The 19,031-nt window shown below is 39.3% G+C and overlaps 1 protein-coding gene across 2 annotated transcripts in view; it reads right to left on the reverse strand.

Annotated features, from left to right (window-relative positions):
• The window catches only part of NCKAP1L (NCK associated protein 1 like), a 1,498,172-nt gene that overhangs the window by 648,040 nt on the left and 831,101 nt on the right, over positions 1-19,031 (reverse strand). For both annotated transcript variants that reach the window (XM_044083976.1, XM_044083975.1), the window contains one exon: positions 14,052-14,184. In XM_044083976.1, coding sequence (XP_043939911.1) covers positions 14,052-14,184 — 133 coding nt within the window. The remainder of the gene's footprint in view (positions 1-14,051; positions 14,185-19,031) is intronic.

Genomic DNA, 19,031 nt, shown 5'->3' on the forward strand with positions numbered 1-19,031 from the left:
GTTCGGCTTCGTCAAGGGCAGATCATGCCTCCTGAACCTGGTGGATTTCTTTGAGATAGTTACTCAGGCTATAGATAAGGGAAAGGAGGTACACATGGCTTACCTTGACCTTGCTAAAGCATTTGACACCATTTCCCATTCGGGTATTATTGATAAGCTCACCAGCCTGGGCATAAACCCTTACATCACAAGATGGATCACAAACTGGCTCTCTGACAGATCCCATAAAGCAAGAGTAGTGGGATCTATGTCCGAATCCAGACCAGTAACGAGTGGTGTGCCTCAGGGTTCTGTCCTGGGGCCCCTCCTGTTTGGCATATACTTCTCAGAAGTACAGGCAAGCATGGAAGGGCTGTGGCTGGCTACGTTTGCGGACGACTGCAAACTGGGTGCTATAATAGAGTCTCCGGCCAACATGGTAATCCTCCAGAAGGGTCTAAATGAGACTGATGCATGGTGTCAAAGCCATGGTCTCAAGCTAAATACAAAAAAATGCGTAGTAATCTCCTTTGGAAAAAACAGAGTACCTGCAAACTACAACATAGGAGGTAACCCCCTGAAATCTGAAGAAGAAATAAGGGATCTAGGGACATAAGTAGATAAGCCAGCTTTCCTTTGATAACCATTTTGCCAAAGTGGTTAGAAAATCCTTCTATGTGACCCATCTGATCATGAAAGGGTTCGCATCAAGATCTAAGGATGTAATGGTGCCCCTCTACACTTCCCTCATCAGACCCATTATTGAGTACAATGCACCAATTGGAATGTACCTGGCTAGACATCTCCAGCAGCTGGAGAGACCACAGAGGTACCTAACCAAGAGAATTACTGGCCTCAAACAGTTGTCCTATGCAGCACGATTGAAAAAGCTAAGACTGTTCTCTGTTGCATACCGCTTTTTCAGAGGCGATCTCTGTCTAACGTACAGAGCCATGTCCAACTCAGAATTGTTGAACATGCTCCATCTTAGCAAAACCAAATCTACTCGAGCTACACGCTCTAGGGATATAAACCTCAACACAACAATGAATAGAACATGCTGGAAGGATAGATTCCCTTCGGAGACTTCCCTTACTATGGAACAGGGTCCCGATCTACATAAGACAAAGCCCCTTCCTGCTAGTACAAGGGTCTAGGGAACTACTAAAGGGGCGGTCAATACCGCACAACGTGGCTGGGCTAATATATGCCTTCTGGCAGATAGCTCAGTACCAACCTATGAACCTATGAACCTATAATCATGAATACAAGTTTTTATACACAAACACAATGTTTTTATGAAATAATGTTTTTAGTAGATATTTATGATAGCAAAGTTTTACTGATACCATGAATGTTAATTAGTTAGAATGAATATACTTTTAGATTAAATGATAAAGGAAGTTCATAGAAATGTCTATATTTTATGTGTTATGGGTTATATATTTTTTATATATATCTTACTAGTTTATTTTTGTATGTATTTTTATTGCATGTACACATTTTTATATGTATTGTTATATGATGACACACTGCATTTATTAACATTGTAAGTGTTTTTAGGCAGAGGTGGTTAAATTGATTATCAACTACTGCATTAATTAATTATGTAATAGTAAAGATTTTGATTGGTGCAAGCTGGTTTAACCTGCCTATATATTGATGTACAATAGAAGGAGTACTTTTTAAGTCTGAAGAAGCGTTCAGAGAAACGTGAAAACGCTTACTGGCCATTGTATTGTTATCTTTGTGGATTAAAGGGGTTTTCATCAGGTCGCCTCCGTTTGTCGTGGTGTGCCTCTGGAGTTTCTTTTATTAGTTTTGGAATTATACAAATATGCACACAGATACAGAAATACATACAGCAAGACAAAACAGCATTACACGTATGAGCGTTATAGACCTGGTACAGTCAAAATCATATAACAGGAAAATTACAAACGTTGGGTTTTTACTGTATGCAGAAAATGTGTTAATGAAATGTTGCTTAAATAGATGTTTAAATGTGGTAGACAATAGTGACACAAGAGATTTAATTTAGATTTTCCCAATAATAAATCTTACTTCCTTATTATTACATTTAGAATGTGCTCACAGGGCATCGGGAAAGTTCTGTTTTGTAGCTGTCTCTTCATTTTAGGCCTAGACAATACGTATGTATTCAATATAGAAAATTAAACATTTTTAATTTGGCTATGGAGCATTCTATTCAATGTAATATTCTGTTTTTTGTCTCTCATTTGGAATAGTCTTAACAGCTTTGTGTCAAAAACAAGAAATCTATGTACTGCAGTATGTGAGAATTACTGTTTGCAAGGCCCTTATTTTGAATTGCATGAATTGTGTGCTCAGACTTATACATTTTAAAACATTAAGCTTCTTTGTTCAAGTAATACACCCAAAGATTACAAGTTTTTTTCTGTGATTTGAAACTCTTATTACTTTATCAGCTATATCAGTCGTACAAAATATGACAAAAAGGTATTTCTATATTAGAATTAATTTTCAACAACTAAAACTAGATCACCAGCAAATACATACATTTTACAAGTGTAATTGTACCAATAAGGTTGATTCTGTATGGGTAACTGGTTCTAGTAAAGTTTAGAATCTTGAAAATTACCCAGCATTTTTACAGAATTGCTAGGCAAGTGAGGCTAATTCAAAGTATTCAGGGTTATCAAATGCAGCAAACTGAAATGTAGTGTAACAGACATGGGAAGCAGGCGAGGCACACATTCAAAATGTCATACACATCTACTATGCATGTCATTTGCTGGGATATGGCAGAGACATTGCTAAAGATGGATGCCATGGAATATAGAACCAGTCTGCCCATTTTGTTAATGATTGCTCTACCTCTACATTATGGGGTGATCCATGGTGATGCACTAGTAGTAGAGGCTAGTCTACACAAATATATACAGCTATTTATAGAAATGAAAATTGAAATGGGAGGGTAATCTATAGTGAAAGCTTAAATTGGACTATGTTTATAATAAGTTTCATAATTGTCGGTTATTTCATTTTCAGCAAAGTTAAATCCTGAGATTAAGTATGCTATTCTGTAATCATCTTCTCAGGTCTTTAGTTTAGTGTGGAGAAGCTTTTAAACCAGTGATCCCACTTCATATCTGTCGTGGACAATTACATTGGCCTGGCTTCTCCATGAAAGGTCATCAAGTAAAGAAAAAAACATGTAAGAACATTTTTTCCATACTCAAAGCCATACAATGAACGAGAAAAGCACATATTAACAATGGTACGCAGTAGAGCTAGACACACAAGATTCACACATCAGTATTTTTCACTCTTCTGTCTTATGTTTTTCATTGCTGAATGATAATCACGGGCATATACTTGGCAGGTCTCTGTGCTTCATCTGCATTATGCTATCTGCTAGCAGTTTATGACTAACAACATTTCCAAAAGAAGATAATAGTATAGCTTAGCTGACACTAATACTGACGTAATACTAATTAAATGCTATCAGCATGAAGAAACACACCCAGAGTTTGTCTGGTATTCACTAAAGGAATCACATTAAGTCAAGGTTTTCAGTCTTTGCATTTAAAAAAAAGTTATTGGCTGAGCTCAAAGAATCCCTGCTCTATAGCCCTGTCCTAGTGTTGCCTTTCATGATGTCCAAGCATTTGGTCACAGGAAAGGAATAATTCAGAAAGATGGTGTTAGATTCTGTGACACAGACACTTGGGAAGGGCTCAGCATACTAACAGCCTAGAGAAACCTTGTTTATGTCTCCTAAGCCTAGATATCCTAATAGCTTATATCAGCCATGTAGCATATAGTAGCTGTTACAGGTCACCTGTGTCATGAAAGAAAATACCGCCAGCCCAGCAATCTGGGATTTTGTAAATAATTCTATGTCATTTGTGAATATTAATATGATTTATATAGTAGTGTGACAGAAGGAGATGCTACCAGCCCAGGTATCTATTATTTGTAAATAATTATATGTCATTTGTGAATATCAACATGATTCATACATTTGTGTTACAAATGTATTACAACTGTATGTTATATCTGTATCAAACTGCTGGCACAGAAGTGTGTGTAAAGTAATGAGCTTAAAAGATGTATCCACAGTGTACTTTACTGGAACATAGAAGCTTAACTTGCAAAATGTAAGAATAGTTGAGACTGAAGTACTTTATTGCTGGGCCATAACCAAAAGAGATGTTATCTTTCAGTTTCAGTCAACAGGAGACAGGATGTCTATACTAGGGGACTCTCAGTGTTGTCTTGAAAGAGAGATAATTAGTGCGCTTGAGATGTAGAAGTGTTTTATTGTTTTAGGACTTCCAGGATCTGCAAACATCTGAGGAAAAGCCTTTATTTATGTATTTTTCACAGGGAGATGCTAAATGCTGGTAGTTTCTGACAATGGGGGTTTAGCTTGGGAACTAAAGTTAGGTGGCAAAAAGTGATGTCATCCACGCTAATCCAGCAGTAATATTTGATATTAATTTAAGAGCTCTCTCAACGTGATAAAGAGGGCATGTTTGTATTTTGCCTCTGACATGACAAGAACATCCACTCACCACTTCTACCTGCTTGTTGTTCTGTAAGTAAGTTAACTAGAGTACAGTAATTTCTCTTAGATACAGTTAGGTATATGGTGAAGTATAGCTTAGATGTTTTTGTTTATTTATTTGAGACTGTCCTGCAATGTTGTTTTAAATATTTCCTGTGATTTTGAACTCTGATATTATTGTGATGATTTACTAAATATTTTCTTGTTCTTTTATTATTTATTAAAATATATTTAAACCTATTATTGTGGCTGATATCTGTGAGTCATATTCAAACCCTGAAAGTACTTGCATATGCATTTAGTAACACTGTGGGCCACTCCTAATAGCCTTGCTCTTGGTCAAACTATCATTTGGATTAATAGTAACATTACACAGTAGGATGGGACACCCTTTTCCAAGGGCCTTAAAGTAGCTGATAAGAGTTGGCTGGTGGCAAAAGGGGACATAGTTAGTAAACCTCTGCCAGACTTTGCCAGGTGTGTGTTTTTGTATATAAATCAAATCTCAAAGATTGTCTGTGTCAGCTACTTGGGCAGGGACATGAAGCACTGGTTGGACAGGAAGGGTGCTGGAGGTCTTCGCTTGGCCACTCAGTTGAGATCTCTTCTCTATAGCTGTACCAGTGGGGAGTCTTATTGGGGATCTGGAAAAGAGGGAAAAACAGCCCTAGACTGTGTTCTCTGTGTGCTCTAAAGGGGAATTGCACTTTACTGTGTGTGTACTTGTCATCCTCCCAGTGTGTACATCCCCTACTGTTGCCAGTGGTGAGGATTGAGACTCTTTGATTACTGAGCCAGTGTTGGGGCATCACAACCTGTATAAGCCTATACTTTTAAGGTAACACAAGCCTGCAGCACATCTGAGAAAACATCTTAATCAATGGTGACACCATTGTCAGGCATACAGACATAGCACATATCAGGCTAGCAAAGGACAGGTTGACAACTGAATCTCTAGTGCAAGAAATAATTATGCCATTAGGGTCCTTAGGCCCTGCACCATCCTACAGTTACACCATCATAGCTGTCCATGTGGGGGTGACTTATTTTAGGTGATCCAGCTTGGAAGCAATACATAGAGATACACTTTTGAGTTCAATTTCATGCTTCTGAAGAGGCAAGGCCTTGGCATTGAACAGCATTTTACCATCACCAAGTGTGATACCTATATTCGAGGATAAGATAAGTGGCATAAACAGTTTGCTAACAAATTGGTATTACTGCAGAAGGATGTTGGATGGTTCTGCATGAGACAGAATGGTACATAGACACACCTGCTTTGCCAAGATGGCCGGCATCTTTCATCTTTGGTGTTCACATGCTGACTAAAACTTTTGCTACCCTTATAGTGCCTTTATAGGCAAAGTTTACCTGATGGACATCCCAACACATGTCTCATGAAAATGGAATTTCATTTTTTTTTTGTAAACCAAAAATCACTTTCATTATTATTTTGTGGTCCCAATATTTCCTATTCAGTCAAAGATTATTTCAAAAACAACTATTTACCATTTACTGATCTTATTAATAATTATGAATGGGGTAGCTCTCTAGCAATCCCTATAAATGAGGCTCCTGTCAAACTGATTGTGTTTTACTCCCTTTTGGATAGATTTAGTATGTTATCTGTACCAATCTAGTAAGTTATCTGTACCAATCTAGTATAAGGACATGGCAAGTTCAAAGCTAAATGCATATGGTGAAACCACCACATCGGCAAACTTTTCTATTGGGTCAACAGTATTATTTTCAGGGCTATAGAATTTATTACTGAACTAATAAACAATGATATAAGTGGCCATGTATCCCAGGATACACACCTTTTCAGTTTTGGAAAAGGCAGGTCATAACTTTTCAGCCTGGTTGAGCTCTTTAAAAGAGTTACTGTGGGCATGGATAAGGGGCATACACTTGAAATTGCTTACCTGGACCTTGTCAAGGCCTCTGATATTATCCACCATGCTGGGTTTATTGGCAAAGTCTCCCAATTCAACATTAACCCTGATACAGTTGGCTGCATAAGTGTTTGGTTGTCTGACAGAAACCATTTTGTTAAGGCTGGGGTATTGCTCTAGACAGAAAAAATGTCTCCAGTGGTATCCTGAACAGTTCTGTTCTGGGCTGCCTTCTCTTTGGTATATACTTCTCTGTTATGAAAGCTGATATCAAAGGACTATATCAAATCAAGCGTGCTGGTGATTGCAAACTGGTGTCAGTTATCAAATCCCGTTCTGCTACTCAAATTCTCCGGCATGGATGCGACCAAAAAATACTTGGTGTATTAATCATAGTCTCCCCTCAACACCAAGAAATGCAGCATAGTTCCCTTTGCTAAATCTAACATTACTGCTGGTTACCATATAGATAAGATTCCACTTAAATTTGACAAAGTCATAAGGAACTTGGGTACTTATGCTGATAACAGACACACCTTTGAGCACCACATCTCTCTCTGTCTCTCTCACTCTCTCTCTCTCTCTCTCCTGGTTAGGCAATCCTTCTACTTATCCTTAGTGGTATCTCCTCATGGTCCAAAGACATTATAGTCCCCTTTACTCATCCCTTATCAGGCCTATCATTGAATATAATGCACCTTTCTGCATGTACTTTGTTAAGCACTTAAACCAGCTTAGAAAATCACAACTTTTCATCAACGACCAGGACTCGGTTGTCAGTGCCATTAAATAATGTAATAGACTAAAAGTCTTGTCCCGCTGCTGATTTTCATACAGACTCCTGAGGAGTGATCTCTGCTTTGCCTTCTGTCCTCTAAATGACTTAGCAGTCTTTGAACTCCTTCAACTAAATAGATACCAAGGTAAAGCGAACCTCACTGCAGGGACTTAAAGCTATACTAACACAGCAGCAACATCAGATGACATGACAGACACTCACCCCAACATATCCTCCATTTCCAGAAAATGCTGTCTTTACTTGTTAGAAGGTAAATGATCCTTTTCAAGCCCAGATAATGGATGAGGAGGATAAATCTGATGTGGGTGACATGATAGGTGGATAGATAACACAATAAATAATTTAAATGAAGAAGTTTATTTAGAACATTTTAGACTGCCTGAAACATTTTATGAATTACTCTGAAAATACAAGAGAGCTACAGAAAGTTTAATGATACAGCTGTCCAACCACATCATTCCAAGATATATTAGGATATAATCCAGTAATTAAGAGAATGGTTGAGGTACTCTTGCAAATATTTTAAACTAACATGATTGTTTAGCTATTTTTGCTAGACACAGTTAAAGTAATAAAAAAAAACATTCAGAAAAACTTGGATCACTTAGAGCCCTTGAAAATAAATATTTTTTTAAATAAAGACAATTATCAATTCTAGAGCTGCCAGGTAACAGCAGATTTCAGGTTTTCATGTGAAAGGCTCATCCAGACTCTGCTACACTTTGCTGTGAAGGAAAGGTTAGTTTGCTTTTATTTTTTGTATTTTGTATATTTTAAATACTGTAGTTTGTTTTCTTTACCTTGTGTTTTACTTGCATTCTGCTTTAACAGCATATTAAAACTTCAAAAGAGACCACAGCTCTCTCTCTCTTCTGAGTCAGGCAGAATTTTTTTTTCCGCCCTCCCACCCAGTCACACTTGTCTTGTTAAATACCACTGTCTTTCTAGTTGCCTGCCTCTTATGTTAATCTGACCATATATCTCATTTCCTCTCTACTTTCACTGGTTTGTGTGAGTAATCACTAAATCAAAAACCCCTCCCCTTCAACTATTTAAATTTATTGACCATCCTACTGTATTCCATAGTACCGGAATACAAAACTGACCACCCCTTTCAACCCATCTTGCTGTTTTAAAAATAGTAACTCTACACTAAACCTTAACTTTTTAAACAGGCAAAACTTAAGTTACCTACTTTCATGTCTAACTTCTCTAGTGCACACTGCAGTGTGCATTTTTTTTCATCTTACCTTTAAGCATCCCTTTGACTAGCACTTTCTCTCATACCTGCTGGAAAGCACTAGGAAGCCTTAAACTGATACAAGCACTCAACTCTCCTTGTTAATAAGGAGAAATTAATACTAGGCACTAAACAGCCTATAATTGCAAAGTACCTTGCTAAGGTAAGGGAAAACAGCTCCTGTACTTTACAAAAAAAAAAAAAAGCACCAAACCAGGCATGTCCAAGGGTCAGCTTCCGGTGATTTCTCCTGTCCACCTGGTGAATCTGGGCATACTGGGGCAATGCAGCAATTGCCTCATGTACACAGACAACCCTCTCCTCCTACCACCCAACACTACAACCTGTGAGAGATGCACTTACATAGCCAAAATGGAAGCAAAGCTCTCTCCACCCAAGATTGTGCTAGACAGTCAAGAGGAGAAGGTTAACACCCACACTACACCTCAAGCAACACATAGCCCTTCTAAACCCACACATCCAACACCCACATATAGCAACACTAAATCCACATATGCAGAGGCCCTTAACTGTAACCTGCCCAAGCAACAAGGACCTCTGAATCTGAAACGCAAACAAACACCAATCACAACCAAAGTGTCACATAGTTCACAACACCTGTGTGCCACCCAGCAACAGCCCCTAAGGCAAGACAATGTACCTAACACTTTAGTCATAGGTGACTCTATAGTCCGGCACACTGATGTCCCTCTCACCAGGTTGAACAAGGAGAAAATTACAGTCAGCTGCCTGTCGGTGCCAGGATCCACCACATAATGCATGCACTCAAGTCACTCCACAACAAGTACAAATATGACTCAGTCATTGTCCATGTTGGAGTGAATGACTTTAGACGTACCTCCCTGGACTACATGAAAAGAGTCATGGAAGAGCTCTCGGATCATGTGGCCCAGGCAGGTATGACCCTAGCCCTGAGTAGCATCCTGCCTTCGCCCAGAATGATACCACAATATAAGGACAAAATGATTGACTTCAACAATTGGCTAAGCTTCTGGTGTCATTCAAAGGGGATCCAGTATCTGTCTGCCTGGGACGACATGATTGACAGACCACGATGCTTTGCCAGAGATGGTCTGCACCTGTCGCCCCTGGGATTCAGGTTACTGGCTAAGGCTCTTGCCACCCCTATAGTGCCTTTTTTAGGCAAAGTTCAAAGGACAAAACCACCACCATAACAGGTACAAGCATGCAAAATCTGAAGGTAATGCTACTCAATGCTAGAAGTCTAAACCTCAAAATGCACTCTCTCGAGGCACTCCTAAAAATGGAGAACATTGATATCTGTGCAGTAACTGAGACCTGGTTCAAGGATCCAGAGAGCACCCCTGCAATACCAGGGTACAACTCTTACCACACTTTTCGGCCACCAAAGCAGGACCAAAACACTAAAGGTGGAGGAGTGTCAATATTCACCAAGGATATTCACACCACCAGGCTAGTTGCCCAACACAATGCGTCTGAAATTCTCCAGGTAAAACTAACACTAGGAAAGACTGCAATCCAAATTGTAGTTTGCTACAGATCCCCCACCATACCCCAAGATTCTCACTACACCTTTCTAAACATTCTGGAAAATATTAAGATAGAACTAAACACCCTAATACTGGGTGATTTTAACTACCCTGCCATTAACTGGGAAAGCTACTCATGTACCAACACCTTTGCCCAACGGTTCTTGGAATTCATAAATTCCAATGCCCTGGACCAACTAATCCATAGTCCCACCAGGGGCTCCAATATCCTAGACCTGGTCATTACCAACATGGGAAATCGATGCTCCACACCTATGGTCACCCCCTCGTTAGTCACGTCTGACCATAAGCTAATCACCCTTAACATCCACTTCCCACCCCCCAGTAAGGAAACCTCCATAAAAAACTTCTCCAAAGCCAACTTCATGCTACTCAAGTCAGAAGTGACAAATTTCATGACACCCATGCAGATGGGAGCTGAAAGTTCAACTGCTGAATCCTACACTAAGGCACTGTACGAGCACATCCACTCATGCATAAATCGTGCTATCCCAAATAGAACCAAGATGCTCTCATCCAAAAAAAAGAAGCCAATCTGGTGGTCCCCTGCCATAAACAAACTTTACAACAAAAGGATGAAACTGTTGCAGAAAAGAGGAAAATCCCAGGATGCAAAAAACTTCTTTACCAGCCTCAGTAAGAAACTGAGATCCCTCACAAAATCCTCCAAAGCTAGTTACGAAAATAAAATTGCCAAAGATTCCAAAGACAACCACAAGGCATTCTATAACTATGTCAAGAATCTAAATGGCAATGCTCAGATCTGCTCTGAGCTAAAACAGAATGGCATTAAATATACTGATCCCAAGGATATTGCCAGTATCCTGGCAGATCGATTCAGTGCCAACTTCACCCCCTCTCACCCCCTAAATGGCCCATCTCAATACCGGAAGATTGCCAAATTCCGGTAATAACGGCCACACAGGTAAAAAATGCACTCTCCAAAGCTAAGAATACAGCATCCATGGGACCAGATGACATCCAGGGCTGTGTACTACATGAACTACAATATGAATTGGCACCTCACCTAAGTGTCATGTTTAATCATAGCCTCACCTCAGGTTTCGTGCCCACTGAGTGGCGCACAGCTACAGTTATCCCACTCCACAAGGGGGGATCCACCTTGGATCCTGGAAACTACTGTCCCATCAGTCTGACAAGCCTTATCTGCAAGGCCATGGAGCGTATTATCATGGAACTTATAAACAAAGATATTGGCAACCTTCAAACACTGGACCCCACCCAGTTTGGGTTTGTGAAGGGCCGATCTTGTCTCCTGAACTTGACTGACTTCTTCGAATCAGTCTCCAGAGCCATGGACAACGGTAAGGTGGTCCACACAGCCTATCTAGACCTTGCCAAGGCCTTTGACACCATCCCCCACTCTGGAATCATAGATAAACTTACTAAGCTGGGCATTAATCCCTACGTCACCCAATGGGTTGCTAACTGGCTTACTGATAGAACCCACACTGTAAAAGTAGCCGACTCCAAATCCAGCTCCAGACAAGTGACAAGTGGAGTACCTCACGGTTCAGTCCTGGGACCGCTCTTGTTTGGCATCTACTTCTCTGAAGTACAGGCCAACACTAAGGGACTCTGGATAACAAAGTTTGCAGATGACTGCAAACTGGGAACCATTATTGAATCCCCAAATGATGTGGATACTCTACAAAACGGCCTTACAGAAACAGATGCTTGGTGCCAGAGCCATGGGCTCAAGCTCAATGCCAAGAAATGTATAGTTATCCCTTTGGAAAAAAACATGTATCCATGAATTACCATATAGGTGGCAGTACACTAAACACCGAAAGTGTGATAAGAGACTTAGGGACACAGGTGGACAGTGGTCTCACCTTCGATAACCACATTACCACAACAGTCAGGAAATCCTTCTATGTGGCACACCTCATCACTAAGGGCTTTTCATCCAGAAAAAGGAGGTCATTGTCCCACTGTACTCATCCCTCATTAGACCCATTATAGAATACAATGCCCCGTTTGGTATGTACCTCTCAAGACATCTGCAACAACTGGAAAGGCCACAGAAATACCTCACTAAAAGAATCACAGACCTAAAGCAGATGCCCTACGCTGACCGCCTTAAAAAACTCCAGCTATACTCTGTCGCATATCGTCTACTCAGAGGTGATCTTTGCTTAACATACAAGGCCATGTCAAACCCAGAGCTGTTGGACATGCTACACTTAAAGAAATCCCAATCCCTCAGAGCCACACGCTCCAGGGAGCTAAACCTTGTCATCACAATAAACAAAACATGCTGGAGGGATAGGTTCCTGACCCAGAGACTCCCCAGACTCTGGAATAGATTGCCCATACATGTCAAGCAGAGTGCCTCTTTGGTCCTCTTCAAAAAGAACCTTGACGATTGGATGGGAGAAAGGAAATTCATCCCGGGGATCACATCAGTCGCCCTGCTAGACAGGGGTCCAGGGAAGTAAATAGTGTGGGAAGAAATAGCCAGGGAATTGTTATGGCTAGGCTTGTATAGGCCCTAGGGCTGATAGCCTAGTACCAACCTATGAACCTATGAAGATAAATAAATAGGTTCTTCATGGCTATTCTCCAAGGAGACTAAATAACATCTTAGTTATTTGAGTAATCCATTGTTCTTTTCAGTGTTACTTATGCATTACCCTAAAATCAATGTGTTAGTCCGCTTTAAGACATTACGGCCTAATATTACTCTGGAGAGTTTGTGTAAAAATTTTTACAGAATTATTTTACTCGCTTTGTAATATATGTGGAGGCATTAACGGTGTTAAAATAATAAGTATAACCCACTGTAAGGTGTAAACTTGTGAATGCTGCACTTGTGAGAAAACTCAGTGTAAACCATGATTTAGCAAAAGGGGGAGGTCATCCTTCTCTGCTCTGCAACATCCAAAAAACATGAGTCCAAATTTTACCTGTTTTTTTTTTGTTAATTTGAGTAGAATTCGGGTGCTTAGTTTGGTACTATAGGACAGACTCTCCTAAAGTAAAAACTCACTGTAAATGCTGTATGAACAACAATATGTGTGGAAACATACCCAAAATGGTACTCATTAAATGGGAGGAAATTAGTCTTTCTCCAAGGTACAAGGAACTTACAGATGGTTGTATGAAGTAATGGGCTTTCAAAATGATATCCACTGTGATTTTTTTTTTTTTTAAATTCAAGAGGTTTGAACATTATTATTAACAACAACAACAACAAAGGCTTGCTCCCCTGAAATGGAGGCTAGTAATAGTTTTAGTCACCCATAAATTTGGTCACAGGCAGTCAGGTTTAAAAGAAAAAGCCTGAAAAAGCTAATAGGCCTCTAAAGGCATCCCAGCAATTATGTATTATTCATTGGCCAGTAAACTAGAAAGAGAAGGTATCCAATGTACCTCAAATATTTCTGACCTGAATTTGGATATCACTTATTGGCGATAAACCTCAGGCTATTCCACATCTGGCAGAAAATGCGTGTGTGCGTGTGTGTGTGTGTGTGTGTGTGTGTGTGTGTGTGTGTGTGTGTGTGTGTGTGTGTGAGTGTGTGTGTGTGTGTGTGTGTGTGTGTGTGTGTGTGTGTGTGTGTGTGTGTGTGTGTGTGTGTGTGTGTGTGTGTGTGTGTGTGTGTTCAAAGCAAGCTAATAGCTTTTTTTTTTCAAATATTTATTTCTGAGCAACTTGCATCTGTCTTAGCAGATAAAATACACATCACTTCACCTTGCCGTGTAAATCAGTGAAACTTAAATTCCCAGCTGAAGTTCACATGGACTAGGTTAACTACATTTGCTCATTAAAATAGTAGACACTAAAGAATCTGTGAGCAGTCATCCAAGAATACCAGGTAAAATAAATATAGAAATTAAAAAAAGAGAAATGCAATGCAGATTTAGTTAATATAACTGGTATTTAGTTCAAGGGTGAAATTCACTGCTGAAATAATGTTGCATTTCTGTTGTGCATATGTCATTCTTTTAAAAGAACAAACTGCAAATCTCCAGTCTACAACTGAAAACCCAGCACAGTACTGACCTCTTCTGGACATAGCTCATGGATGCTTTTTATAAAGTGGGAGCAGATTAATGGGAAGCTGATGCTGTAACGCAACATACTTTGATCCTCCAGAGCATGAACGAACATCTTTTCAAATGAACGAGGATAAAAACTGCAAGAAAAAAGGAAAAAAAAATTTGTGAAACTACTTCATATGGTGGAAATCGTTCATTTAGTTAGTTAGTTAGGTCTTTAGCTAGTTAAGAAAATATCAGTATAAAAAAATTTCATGTGATGGAATTACTGTCCAGTTAGTTAATGCAATGTCTTAACCAGGGTAGAGCACTGTCTGATTAAGTGACTTGTTCACAGTCACACAGTTCACTTTTCTAAAAATGTTCAAAGTTTATGAAAACACTTTTAATAGCGAATTAAAATGAATCTTTGCCTCACATGCACCCATTACTATGGACTCTGGTGGCTACTACCAATTCTTCAGGGAAGAGTTATCTGTTAGTGACCATATTTTATGTTACTCTTTTCTCAGGCAAGTATATAAAACACAATTTCATCAGAAGTTTTCACTACCATTAGCAGTGATGCTACAGAGATGCTGGTCAGGTAAACCAAAAATATATATAATGTATACATTGTAATAGGTACTGTATATTGTAACCTCAATGGAAGATTTGTTTGTGAAGTTAGAGAGTTGAGACTTTAGGAGTGCACCATTAATTTCTGGTGCACTGTAGTGTGGTTTAATACATAAGAATATCACCTTCTTCATGACTAAATATAAAATCACCACAAACACATGCCTTTTTATAAAGTCAAGTAAAACATTTTCTGACCACAAGTAAGTAGTAGTACATGATGGTTAGGGTTCTGTGATATATACAATTTACCCAAGGCAATTTTGATTGGTTGAAGAACTCTGGAGGTAACTGTCTACAGAGGTAAATTATCAACACTGCATATTAATAGTTATATATGGTGTAGATGTAGAAGGTATTAAAGAAATCCCATCAAAATATGTGCGAGGACAGCTTCATAATGGAAAATTGTGCTAAAAATGCATTAGTGCAAGAAACAAACTACTGCATGTGGTAAATATCCCTTTCTCTTCCTCAATGTGCAGAAGGGGTGCTGTGGCTGAAGCTCCATCCAATTGGAGGCTGCTACTACAGAAGTCAAATACTCAAAGTATTCAACAGATTTGCATGAATTTCATTCAGCACTGCTTGCTTTGAGAAAAAATGACTGCAAACTAGGAGCCATAATCAAAACTCCAAAAGATGTGGACATCCTACAAAAGGGTCTTGCTGAGACAGATGCCTGGTGTCAAAGCCATGGCCTCAAGCTCAATGCCAAAAAGTGCATTGTCATTCCTTTTGGTAAAAACTCAGTACCCATGAACTACCACATAGGTAGTAGTCTACTTAACACCGAAAGTGTGATAAGAGACCTTGGGACACAGGTGGACAATAGTCTCTCATTTGATAATCACATTGCCACAGTAGTCAGGAAATCCTTCTATGTGGCACACCTCATCACAAAATGTTTCTCATCCAGGAAAATAGTGGTCATTGTTCGCCTCTACTCGTCACTCATTAGACCCATTATAGAGTACAATGCCCCTTTTGGTATGTACCTCACAAGACATCTACAACAACTGGAAAGGCTACAGAAATACCTCACAAAGAGGATTACCGGCCTCAAAGAGATGCCCTATGCAGACCATCTCAAAAAACTGCAGCTTTACTCCGTTGCATATCGCCTACTCAGAGGTGATCTCTGCCTAACACACAAAGCTATGTCAAACCCAGAGCTTTTAGAGATGCTCCACTTAAAGAAATCCCAATCCCTACAAGCTAAATGCTCTAGGGACCTAAACCTCATCACCACAATAAACAGAACATGCTGGAGGGATAGATTCCTGTCCCAGAGACATCCCATACTCTGGAACAAACTACCTATTTATATCAAACAAAGCTCCTCATTAGCACTGTTCAAGAAAAATCTTGATGATTAATGGGAGATAGGAAATTCACCCCGGGGATCACTTCTGTGGCTCTACTCGACAGTGGCACAGGAAAATAATCTTCTTGGGTGGCGAAAGCCAGGGTACCTTTGGCTAGGCTTATATAGGCCCTAGGGCCAATAGCCTAGTACCTACCTATGAACCTATGAACTACCGATTATCTGTAAAATGACAGCAGTATATCTTGTAATACAGAAACAGTGCAAACTTGAGTTTACCAAGGCAATTGATTTAAGCCTTTATTGTTTTCCCTGCCTTGTATTGTGATAATTATTTATGCTTTGGGCAGAGATGTTGTGATACAATAATTTGCAAGTATTAAGTAATGTACTGATGAAGACAGATTTTAATACAGTAACCAGCAGTGATTAAACAGCGATGTTAAATACTCCCCAAATGACAATGAATTGTAAAAAGGTATTGCATCATTCTGAGCCCTAGCTCAATGCTTTAATTTTTTGCCGACAATGTATTCATGTGCTAGTACATGGGAAAATTTTAAATAAAAGTAGCCAACTATCTGGTACAAGCAGATGAAGCCATGACTGTCTACAAGCCAAGCTAAGGTTGAATAGCAGTTTTTCATTCTGGAGGAGTCGGAGAGGTAGAAGTTTAGTTAGAGGCTGACATCAGTGCAGCCATTGCAGAGGGAGGGAGTTGTCTTGGTCATATGTCACAATCATTATCTTTGAGAGACCTAGAAGTGTAGCTACATGCAGAGGGACCAAGGAGGTATGAGGCCAGCCATGCATTCCAACCAAACTACGCAGGTTTAAGGAAGCATCAACCCTCACAGTGCTTTACAGACAAGGACAATGCATTGTGCCTGTCAGGATGAGAGGGACATGTGCAGAAAAGTGAGCTGATGACAGTCTGCCACAGACTGAAACTCTGCTATCACCCTTACTGGTAGCAGGCTATGGCCAATTAGGAGGGCAGAATCCTTGCAAAGACAGGTTGGTGGAAGGAAAGCATGGTACATTGTAGAAAAACAACAGTAAAGGTTTACTTTAGCCAATTTGCAATTGCCAGACTCGGTTCACCAAATACATTTCAGAACTGGCTGACAAACTACTTTACAGGCAAGGGTATCTGGAATTATACAAAGTGTGTATGCATTTGGGGTGGGGCTATGGCAACAGGGTCAAAAACCTGTATCCACAAAGAAAACGTTTATGTGTAACTGTTTTTCAGCTGAGTCCTCACAAATAGCACAAGGCTTACCCTTTCTGTAAATGTCATTATATTTGTAAGCTGATCAAGTCTTTTTGTACACAGGATGAATCAAATTAATAAAATTATGACTCAGTAGCCAATTTCAGTGTGCAAAATTAAATATCCAAATTTGGTTGCAACCCTCTCCAATTTTTAGATTTTTTTTTTAAGGACAGTACCATCCATCTTGTTTCAGTTTTGAAAATGTCTTACTTTTATTTTCCGAAATGGCTGCCATTCTGTCCCATTTTCCAAACCTATTCAAACTGTTCTGACAAATATTTGTTTCTCAGAATAGTATGTAAGTTATATGTGTCTGCAATGCATAAACCTCCTACTCGGCTCTGATTTGTCTGGCAATAGAATTTCTGGACTGGGGAATCCATCCGGCTGAGCCAATGCAGTAAGAAGACATGTAAGCATGTGTTATATTTACCTGTCTTCAAAGCTGATACACACGAGCTTATGTTTTTGCCTTTGCCTCCCTGCTGACAATTCTCTAACTTGGTTTAGCCCACAGGATGATCTGAAATGTAACAATCCATCTTCTAAAGAAAAAGTATTTGAGTGTGAATCATACCTCTTAATTGTACAGATTTTAGCAGAATGTCCAGATTTTTGACTCATTTTTTGGTCTGTTTTTCATAAAATTGAGTTTTTCTGGCAAATTAGTGGCAAATTATTAAAGACTGAAGTTAGAAAATGATGACAGACATTTGAATATCAGACTTCATGCCCTTCAGAAAAGTCATGTTAATGCAAAACCTATTATTCTATCAACTTTTGAAGTTTGCAAGAGAAATATTTTAACAATGTCCCTATTTTTGGGTTTTTGTCTCACTTTTTTATGGCTTTGTCTAGATTTCTTTCTCAAAGAGGTTGAGAGGTATGGTGCGAGTGTGTGTGTGTGTCTGTGTGTTTGTATGTGAGTGTGTCTGCAGTGGTGATTATGATGGGAGCAATTCAGGCAATTGAAGAGTGCCCAAAGCTCCAGGGGGGCTATTGGTCTTCAAAGAAAATAATTTTATTTTGAAAGTTTTAGTATGTTCAGCACTGCTAGCATATTTTACTCAGCTTAAGTGCTGAACCTAGCAAGTGATAACACTTTATGTCTATCGAATTAAAAAAAGGGCACTGTGCCTGTCATTTTGCTTATTACTAATGCTAAGGCACAGTATACACTACAAGTTTGAAATTTGCAGTAGTTAATCCTAAAGCTTACTTTTATTATTAATTTGATTTTATCAGTAAGACATCGTAAAGTTCCCTTTTCCTGGTCTTGGGTATTTTGATTTGCAATCATGTTCATCTTTCATGATTAATTTATAAATCGTATCTTGTGTCAGTTGTCCAAAGTGGGAGTCCACATTAGTGAATGCACAGCAAGGGACAGTGAAGGACTGGATCTCTTGGGATTTATTTAAAGAATAAATAAATACATCAAGACATGCATACAGTGCAACCCCATGTAAAGCACTGCAGCTTTCTGTTCATTGTTGATTAAACAGTGGAGCAATGGATGATGTTGTATATTGATGGTTAAAATAATGGGTGGTAAAGCTTTTTAAGCATGTTGGCAGGCAAGCAAATTACAGAGGAGAGCTATGTCTGCTTTAGAAGAAAGCAGCCTGTATTTGTTTGAAGTGAACTGGAATGATTACTTTTCTTATATGTTGACAGGCAGCCAGATAGAATGGACAGGAGTATGCTGTGGAAAATGCAACTTGTTTTTCTATTTGTTCAGTTTATAGTCTGACATTAAG

The sequence above is a fragment of the Protopterus annectens genome, chromosome 9.part0 (assembly GCF_019279795.1).
Source record: "Protopterus annectens isolate FY-2018-M chromosome 9.part0, PAN1.0, whole genome shotgun sequence".
In the NCBI taxonomy this organism is placed as follows: Eukaryota; Metazoa; Chordata; order Ceratodontiformes; family Protopteridae; genus Protopterus; species Protopterus annectens.